This window comes from Teleopsis dalmanni, chromosome X, assembly GCF_002237135.1.
Source record: "Teleopsis dalmanni isolate 2A chromosome X, ASM223713v2, whole genome shotgun sequence".
NCBI classification, from domain to species: Eukaryota; Metazoa; Arthropoda; class Insecta; order Diptera; family Diopsidae; genus Teleopsis; species Teleopsis dalmanni.
In genome coordinates this window covers 43,779,494-43,789,903 of record NC_051848.1, presented here as the reverse complement: position 1 = coordinate 43,789,903, position 10,410 = coordinate 43,779,494, and the positions used below count along the sequence as shown (strand labels likewise).

The following is a 10,410-nucleotide window of genomic DNA, read 5'->3' as shown; positions in this document are numbered from 1 at the left end:
TCATTTATTTTTAAATAATTATTAATCATTAATCTCAATATTGATATAGAACTTTTTGTGGTCTTACTAATATATTACTAATATCTATTTTAAAATCACCATAAAACGTAACAAATAACGTGCTGTATAACATAGTATATCAATATATACTCTGCTAAAAATAAAACTGTTTTATACAGACGCAATTATTTATTTCTTGTACAATATGTATTCAAAAATTATTATCAGCATTTTTATTTGTTTACGTGAATTGAAATTATTTTGAGTAAAACAATTAAAAATTTTTAAGCAAAGCTTGCAAATAATTTATGCATTTGGTGCATCCCGTACCCTTGAAACTCACCACAGTTCGCGGCTGATGTAAACATTGACATTCACAGTGCAGTGACAACGCACGTTTCAACTTAACTTTTGCTACAAAGCGCCCATAAAAACTTGATATTAGTTTGGTATATATGAAAATATGTTAAATATTTAAAAGCGTTACAATGTGTATTTTTGTGCGTATATCGACAATAGCATTGTTTATTCTAATGTTAATACACCGTGTTGTTGCACTTGAATTTGATCAATATAAATTATGAGGCTGATACTCGTAATAAATTTTGAACAGTCAGATACGTACATTCGTACGCATTCATGCATTAAATGCATGAGTTTTAAATAATTTGGTTAGCCGAAGGTCAAATGTCACCTTAGGTTTGGTATCATAAGTAACTAACATAAAAAATAATTCTTATTAAACAATTGGTCATATTTCGATATGGATCACATCGTATTGGTATTTACGAAATACGTATGTACATATAAGTAAATACAACGTTGTGTTTGCATTTTGTTTATTATTCTAATAGGAACTAAGCTGCACATATGATTTTGGTAAAGTGAATTGTTTGTGGTGAATATAATTTATTTGTAATTTAAATCTGCTACGACAGTAAGCAGAAAATGTTTTCAAACACTTTTCATTGAATTTTGGAAATTATACAAATAGTATGAATGTAATATAGTTTTTGCCAAGCAGATGTATATTTTATATTCTTGTTAAAATATAAATTTAATTATATTTGTCAATTGAAAATGGCTTGTGTTTTGTTTTGGTTATTGCAGTTAGTGGGAGGCAAAAGTATTTAGCGGAATTTTTATTGATAATATGAAGTGGAAATAGATAAAGACTTAATTTTTTTGTATCATATAAGAAATGTTTTACTTTATAAATGATTTTGTTGCTCTTTTTCAGATATCGACGAATGCCAAGATGCATCAATAGCCGCACGGTGCGTTCAAAATGCCGAATGCTGTAATTTGCCCGCACATTTCTTATGTAAATGTAAGGACGGTTACGAAGGCGATGGTGAAGTTCTTTGCACAGGTACACTTGATTTTTCATACTTCTAATAAATATTATTCAATGTATTTCTAAAATTGTTCTCTTTACTTATTTGTTTTATTAGATATCGACGAATGTCTGAACCCGACTGCTTGTGGGGCAAACGCTCTGTGTATTAATACTCCTGGTAACTACACATGTGAGTGTCCAGAAGGTTTTTATGGCAGTCCTTATGATGGCTGTCAGGATATTGATGAATGCACGCATCCAAATGTATGCGGTCCTGGTGCCATATGTACGAACCTTGAGGGTGGTTATCGCTGCGACTGCCCGCCAGGTTATGAAGGAGATGGACGCTCAGAAAGTGGTTGCTTGGATTACGATGAATGTGCTCGTTCGCCTTGCGGACGTAATGCCGAGTGTCAAAATACAGATGGTAGTTTTAAGTGTTTATGTCCAGATGGTTATTCTGGCGATCCCGGTCAGGGCTGTGAAGGTAAGTTTTATTGTCATTATGATATTACTTTGATTTTATAATTTAACATGATTTTATAAAATTATTTTTTATATACAAATATAATATTCATTACAATGCACACATCTTGGGATACACTTATTAAACAAAATATTGGCGCTACGCATACATTTGCACACACACCAAAATAATGAAATCAAATCATTAAAAAAAAACATTAAAATTAATTATTAATTGCGCAAATAATCATAACGAAACTTTTATATCATTAATATTCCACAAAAATAAATAAAAACCGCGCTTACACCTAAAAACGTTAAAAAAGACGTCGATGAATGCGCTACTAACAATCCATGTGGCTTGGGTGCTGAATGCGTGAATATGGGCGGTAGTTTCATATGTCGTTGTCCATTGGGTTTCATGCTTGAACATGAAACGACAAATGCTTATGGCTACAGCGATACCAGTAATACCGCTTTATCAACAAATGGTGCCGGTCTTGCATGTATCGATATTGATGAATGTAATTTGCCAAATGGATTGGCTAAATGTGGTACAAACGCGAAATGCATAAATTTTCCAGGCTCATATCGTTGCTTATGTCCAAGCGGCTTTCAAGGACAGGGTTATTTACATTGCGAAAGTTAGTAATTAGTATAAGCGCATTATATCTACAATACATAAGCTATATGAGAAGCTTGCAAGCATTTAAATATATTTTTGTTTTTAAAATTACGAATACTCCTATACATAAATTATGTTATGCTCTATAATATATAGAAATTGTTTTGTGTTAAAAAACTATTTGTAAAATTAATATTGAACTTTTGTAATTGCTTGCAAGCTTTATGCTTCTATTTTTTCAGTTATTTTAAAGATTTACTTCAAATATTTTCCATTTTTTTAAACTTTATTTTCTATGCTCTGCTTCAGTTAAGAATTTAAATATATTCTATACTCGTATTAGCTTTATCACTTTTAAAATCTATTTTTCAAAAACTTTTTACACAAGTTTTTTGAAGTGCTTTTCTACTGCCTTCTTCACGCTATTCTTACTTCCTTAACCTAAGCATGTTTATTTAATTATTTTTATTTTTTAACACAATTCCCAACACTTCTCATCACAACACTCGACTTGCTTACTACGATGTCCGGTTTTATTACTCAAGATATCAACGAATGTCAGGATAATCCTTGCGGTGAGAATGCAATTTGCACCGACACAATTGGAAGTTTTGTTTGTACCTGTAAAGCAGATTACACCGGTGACCCTTTCCGCGGTTGTACTGATATTGATGAGTGCACTGCTCTTGAAAAACCCTGTGGATCTCATGCTATATGTGAAAACACCTCTCCAGGATATAATTGCAAATGCCCACAAGGGTTTGATGGTAAACCAGATCCAAAAGTTGCTTGTGAACAGGTTGACGTGAACATACTATGCCGTACTAATTTCGACTGCACAAATAATGCTGAATGTATCGAAAATCAATGCTTCTGTTTAGACGGTTTCGAGCCAATAGGCTCGAGCTGTGTTGATATCGATGAGTGTCGCACACATGTCGATGTTTGTGGTGTACATGCGCAATGTATTAATACACCAGGTTCTTATCGTTGTGATTGTGAAGCCGGATATGTAGGCACACCTCCGCGAATTGCTTGCAAAGAACCATGCGAGGATGTGCACTGTGGTGAGCATGCGTATTGCAAACCTGACGGTAATGAAGCTTATTGCATATGTGAAGATGGCTGGACTTTCAATCCATTTGATGTTGGTGCTGGCTGTGTAGATATAAATGAATGTGATCAAGCACATGGACCTTTTGGTAGCTGTGGAATAAATGCTACGTGCACGAATACGCCAGGTGGTTTTAATTGTGAATGTCCGACAGGTTTTACAGGCGATCCTCATTCAAGATGTATAGCCGTTGATGAATGCCGAGATGGCAATAAATGTGGTGAAGGTGCGGAATGCGTTAATATGAACGGCGGTTATACGTGTCGTTGCCCAACAGACTCAATACCTGATCCCGATCCTACAGTACGTTGCGTACCTGTTGTTATTTGTTCAACTGATAATGATTGTCCTGGAAACGCTATTTGCGATGGTACGAAGCGTTGTTTATGTCCTGAGCCTAATATGGGCAATGAATGTCGTCATCCGTGTGAAACAAAAAGTTGTGGAACACACGCACAGTGTCTGATTGCAAATGGTAAAGCTCAATGTCTTTGCGCTGAAGGCTTTACAGGAACTCCAAATACACCTGGTGGTTGCTCTGATATTGATGAATGTAAAGCAACTCCATGTCAAGCTAATGCTATATGTACAAACACTCCTGGTAGCTATTTATGTCAGTGCCCTAGTGGATCCAATGGAGATCCTTATCGAGAAGGCTGCGTTTCTGCTAAAGTTCCATTTAGTTGTTCTGATGCTAATCCATGTGCCGCAGGTGAAAGCTGTGTTACAAATTCTTATACTGGCAATAGTGTTTGTATTTGTCGACAGGGTTACGAGCGTAATTCGGAGACTGGTGAATGTCAAGATATTGATGAGTGTTCTGAAAATAGGCAAAAACCTGCTTGTGGTGTCAATGCTTTATGTAAAAACTTGCCTGGAAGCTACGAATGTCGGTGTACACAAGGTTTTAATGGAAATCCATTTGTTTTATGTGAGCAGTGTAATTCGCCAGAATGTCAATGTCAACCACCTTATAAACTAGTCGGAAATAGTTGTATTTTAGCTGGATGTTCACAAGGTGAAAAATGTCCGTCAGGAGCAGAATGTATTTCAATCGCAGGTGGCGTTAGTTATTGTGCTTGTCCTAAAGGCTATAAAACACAATCAGATGGTTCATGTATTGATGTAGATGAATGCGCTGAACGTGGTTCACAAGTTTGTGCATACGGTGCTGAATGCATTAATACAAAAGGAAGTTTCACATGTGTGTGTCCAGAAAGCTACAGTGGCGATCCGTATAATGGATTATGTGCACCTGCTCAACGCAAATGTGCTGCTGATAAGGAATGTAACACTAATGAAAAATGTGTACAACCTGGTGAATGTGTTTGCCCACCTCCATTTTTCTTTGATCCTTACGATAATAATAAATGCAAAAATCCTTGCGAACGTTTCCCTTGCGGTATAAATGCTAAGTGTACGCCAACTGATCCGCCACAATGCATGTGTGAGGTTGGATTTAAGGGGGATCCTTTATTGGGTTGTACAGATGAGGATGAATGTGCACATTTACCCTGCGCTTATGGAGCTCATTGTATCAACAAAAAAGGAGGATATCAATGTGTTTGTCGAAAAGGCTTTACAGGAGATCCTTACATAAGCGGTTGCATATTGGAAGCAGGAGTTACAAAAAGTAAATGCATTAGTAACGATGACTGTGCAAGTAACTTAGCTTGTGTAGAAGGCACATGTGTAAGTCCTTGTTCCAGTTTACTTTGTGGATCAAACGCTTTTTGCGAAACTGAAGATCACGCAGGCTGGTGTCGTTGCCGTGTTGGGTTTGTCAAAGATTTGAATGGCGACTGTGTATCACAATGTAAGGATGTTATTTGTGGAGAAGGTGCATTGTGTATACCCACATCTGATGGTCCAACATGTAAATGTCCTCAAGGTTCTTTAGGAAATCCGTTTCCGGGCGGAAGTTGTTCTACAGATCAATGTACTGCTTCCAGACCATGTAACTATCGTCAAATATGCATAAATGGTAGATGTAAGGAAAGATGTGATGGTGTAGTTTGTGGTGTTGGAGCTACTTGTGATGCAATTAGTGGAAAATGCATATGTGAACCTAATTTTATTGGTAATCCTGATCTTGTTTGTATGCCGCCAATTAAATATGCAGTGTGTGATCCTCCCTGTGGGGAAAATGCCCACTGTGAATACGGATTTAATAAAAATATTTGTTCTTGTAATCCTGGCACATCTGGAAATCCTTATGAAGGCTGTGGAGCTCAAAGTAAGAATATATGTTCACCAAATAGTTGTGGTCCAAACGCTGAATGTCGCGCAAATATAAACGGTATAAGTTGCATTTGTCCACAAGGCTTTTCTGGAAATGCGTATGTTGGTTGTCAAGACATTGATGAATGTCTAAATAAACCCTGTGGACTTAATGCAGTTTGTTTGAATACTCATGGCGGCTTCGAATGTCTTTGTTTGTCCGGTTTTGCTGGTGATCCATTTAGTAGCTGCCAACCTGTCGATACTGTGTTCTGTGATAATCCTGATAAATGTCAATGCAATGAACGCGTTGAATGTCCTGATGGATATACATGTGATTCTGGTAAATGTAAAAATTTGTGCTCTACAACAGCATGTGGACCAAGAGCAGTATGCGATGGTGGAAAATGTTTGTGTTCATTGGGTTATATTGGTGATCCATATGATTCTAATAATGGGTGCAGTATTCGAGGTCAATGCAATAATGATGCAGATTGCAAACATTCTGAAATTTGTTTCCAATTCAGTAAAGGATTAAGAAAATGTGTAGATGCATGCTCAAAAATCCAATGTGGACCAAATGCCTTATGTGTCTCAGATGATCACCGATCATCATGTATTTGTGCTGATGGCTATTTCGGTAATCCTAGCAATTTACAAGTTGGTTGCCATCCTGAACGAACGATTCCTGATAACGACGACAAATGTAAAAATGACGATGATTGCGATTCTGGATATACTTGCTCAGCTGATTTGCATGGCAAAAAAGCCTGTGTCAATCGCTGTTCGAAGGTTGTTTGTGGTACAAATGAAATATGTAAGATTGATAGTAATGGTCATGCTATATGTAATTGTGCAGATAGTTTTGTCTGGAATCCTTTTATTTCTGCTTGTGAAAAGCCTTCTTTACCGGATTGCACTAGTGATCAAAATTGTCCATCCACCTCAGCTTGTCGACCGGATGTTGTTGGTGTACTGAAATGTGTTTCAATTTGCGACGAATTTACATGTCCAGCTAATTCAATTTGTGTTGCACGTAATCACCAAGGTCGTTGTGATTGTTTACCAGGATTTGTTGGTAATCCAAATGATCGAAATGGTTGTCAATTGGTTCCTAAGAATCAATGTCGTTCTAATGCTGAATGTGCGGAATCGGAAGCTTGCATTAAACACGGATCCAGTGAAAATCTTTCATGTAGACCTGCTTGTGAAAGTATCAAATGTGGACCTCGTGCTGTTTGTATAACCAATAATCATTTGGCTCAATGCCAATGTCCCCCAGGAGCATTTGCAGGGGACCCATATGATCCTTTCAATGGTTGTCAAAATGTTCCTTGTGTTTATAACAACGATTGTCCAACAACAAAGTTATGTAACCGTCTGACACATACATGCTTTGATGTATGCGATGACGAATCTTGTGGGGAAAATGCCATTTGTTTAGCAGAAGATCATCGTGCAGTATGCCAATGTCCACCAGGTTTTAAAGGAAACCCAATTGCAGAAGTAGAATGTGTAAAAATTGGAGGTTGCGCTGCAAATACTTGTCATCATTCTGCTGTTTGTGAAGTCACACCACAAGGACCAATTTGCAAATGTCCAGAGAATTTCGATGGTGATCCTACTACCACAGGTTGTCGACCAGAAGGTCAATGTCCAAATGGAGATGCAGACTGTCCAGCAAATACAATTTGTGCTGGTGGACGTTGTATTAATCCATGTGAAAACGCTTGTGGGGATAATGCTGAATGCAAAGTAATCAACCGAAAACCAGTTTGCAGCTGTCCACTGAAATTCCAACCAATTAGTGAAACCGCTAAAAGTGGCTGCACACGTTCTGTATCTAAATGTACTTCTGATATTGATTGTGGAGGAGAAGTGTGCTATAACGGACAATGTCGCATTGCGTGTAGAAATTCCGAAGATTGTTCCGTAGGAGAAAAATGTTTACAAAATGTCTGCGTTATATCGTGTCTAGATCATAGTCAATGTGCTTCAGGATTAGCTTGTTTGGAAGGCTTTTGTTCTATTGGTTGTCGTAGTAATAAAGACTGTGGGCACGATCAATCGTGTATAAATAGTAAATGCACAAACCCATGTCAAAATAGCGGAATATGCGGTCCAAATGCTTTGTGCAATATTGATAATCATCGCAGTCACTGTACATGTCCTGTAGGATTTGAAGGAAATCCCACACCAGATCAAGGTTGCGTACGTGTTCCAGCGCCTTGCTTGGCTTCAAATCAATGTCCCACTAGTCATATGTGTATTGGAAACCAATGTAATTTACCATGTCAAAAGACATCTACTTGCGCTATTGGCGAACGTTGTTATCAAAATGTATGTCGCAAAGTGTGTTATACTAGTAACAACTGCTTACCTGGAGAAATATGCAATAACGATGGTACTTGTCATCCAGGCTGCGAGTCTGATGCCGACTGTCCACCCACCGAACTCTGTTTGAACGGTAAATGTAAATGTGCAATTGGTTTTATTGGAACACCTTTTGGTTGTTCTGATATTGATGAATGCACCGAAAATCCTTGCCATAAAACAGCACATTGCGAAAATTTACCCGGATCATTCCGCTGTATTTGTCCTGACGGAACAGTTGGTGACGGTTATTCGAAACAGGGTTGCACAAAACCAAAGGAGTGTTATAAAAATGATGATTGCACCACCAGCCTTGCATGTATAAACGATAAGTGTACAGATCCATGCTTGAGTTTAACATGTGGTCCGAACGCAGTTTGTCAGTCAGATTATCACGCAGCTAGCTGTATTTGTCCAGCGGGATATTTAGGTGATCCTAGCGATTCGCAGGTAGGATGTTTTAAAGTAGAATGTATAGCTGATGACGATTGTGCTAATGAGAAAACGTGCGACAGTGAAACCAATCGTTGCATGAAACCATGCGATTTCATTAACTGTGGTAAAGGAATATGTAGTGTTACTGACCATAAAGCAGTTTGCACATGTTATGATGGATATCATTTGCTCAAAAATGTATGCGAGGATATTGATGAATGTTCATCGACACCTTGTCACAGTACCGCGATTTGTAATAATTTACCTGGTAGTTTTAATTGTCAATGCCCTGAAGGACTTATAGGCGATGCAGTTCATGCTGGTTGTCGCGATCCTAACGAATGTCTTACAGATTCAGATTGTCCGTCTTCAGCAAGTTGTCAAAACTCACGTTGTAGAAGTCCATGCGATCGAGATAATGTTTGTGGTCTTAACGCAAACTGTCTCGCACAGTCCCATAACGCAATATGCACTTGCCCAACTAATTCTCGAGGTGATCCATCGGTTGAGTGTGTGCACGTTGAGTGTTCCGATAATGATGACTGCGCAAACGAAAAAGCTTGCCTCGAATCTAAATGTGTTGATCCTTGTTCATTGCCAAATGCATGTGGTACTCAAGCACATTGCACTGTACAAAACCATATCGGCATATGTTCTTGCGAAACAGGAACAACTGGTAATGCACAGCTTGGCTGTGTGCCTCTTCAGTATTGTAATACAGATAGCCAGTGCGCCTCTGGAACGATATGTTCAAATGGTATCTGCTGCTCCTTATGTAGTTCGAACCGTGATTGTATATCTGATCAACTTTGCATACAGGGTGTTTGCCAACCAACTTGTAAAACAAACTCTTCATGTCCGGAATTCCAATACTGTCAAAATAATATATGCACTAAAGAAGTATTATGTCGTGAGGATAACGATTGTGATATTAATGAAAGTTGTATATTGGATGCCTATGGACGTGCAAGTTGTGAAAACGTTTGCTTAGGACGTGCAATTTGTGGTCGTAACGCCGAGTGCATTGCTCGAAGCCATGCACCTGATTGTGAATGCAAAGAAGGATTTTTCGGCGATCCCAACACAGGTTGTCGCAAAATTGAGTGTAACTCTGATAATGACTGTTCAAACGACAAAACTTGCGATAATCATATGTGTAAAATTGCGTGTCTCATAGGCCAACCATGCGGAGAGAATGCGCTATGTACAACAGAAAACCATAAACAAGTATGTCATTGTCAACCTGGTTTCACTGGTGATCCAACAGTACGTTGCGAAGTTGTTGATTTTTGCAAAGATGCTCCTTGTGGTCCCGGTGCACGTTGTCGTAATTCACGTGGCACATTTAAATGTACTTGTCCACCTGGGTTGGTCGGAGATCCCTATAATGAAGGATGCCGAACATCTGTTGAGTGTGAAACTAATGAAGATTGCCCACCGCATGCGGAATGTTCTAAAACTAATGGAGTAGCAAAGTGTCACGATGTCTGCGCAAATGTTAAATGTGGTCCTAATGCGGAATGTGTTCCGAAAGGCCATGTTGCACAGTGTGCATGTCGTGGTGGCTATGATGGTAATCCCGCTGACCGGGTTACTGGATGCAAGCCATTACCAGTACCATGCCACGTCACCAGCGATTGCCCGACAAACACTTACTGTTCCGATAGCATATGTAAACGTAAGTACTAACACAAAAGGTTTTTCTAATATTGTAAATGGTATCTAAATATATGACACAAACCAAACGAATAACCGTAATCAAACTCATACAATAGTACACCACTACCAACTACAAATTATCAATTATTAATTATATATTTTAATATAATACTGGGAGCA

The 10,410-nt window shown here is 38.2% G+C and overlaps 1 protein-coding gene across 1 annotated transcript in view; it reads left to right on the top strand.

Moving 5' to 3' along the window:
- The window catches only part of LOC119662554, a 120,269-nt gene that overhangs the window by 28,185 nt on the left and 81,674 nt on the right, over positions 1-10,410 (top strand). Inside the window, exons 5-8 of the mRNA XM_038072194.1 lie at positions 1,241-1,372; positions 1,455-1,826; positions 2,131-2,448; positions 2,975-10,249. Coding sequence (XP_037928122.1) covers positions 1,241-1,372; positions 1,455-1,826; positions 2,131-2,448; positions 2,975-10,249 — 8,097 coding nt within the window. The remainder of the gene's footprint in view (positions 1-1,240; positions 1,373-1,454; positions 1,827-2,130; positions 2,449-2,974; positions 10,250-10,410) is intronic.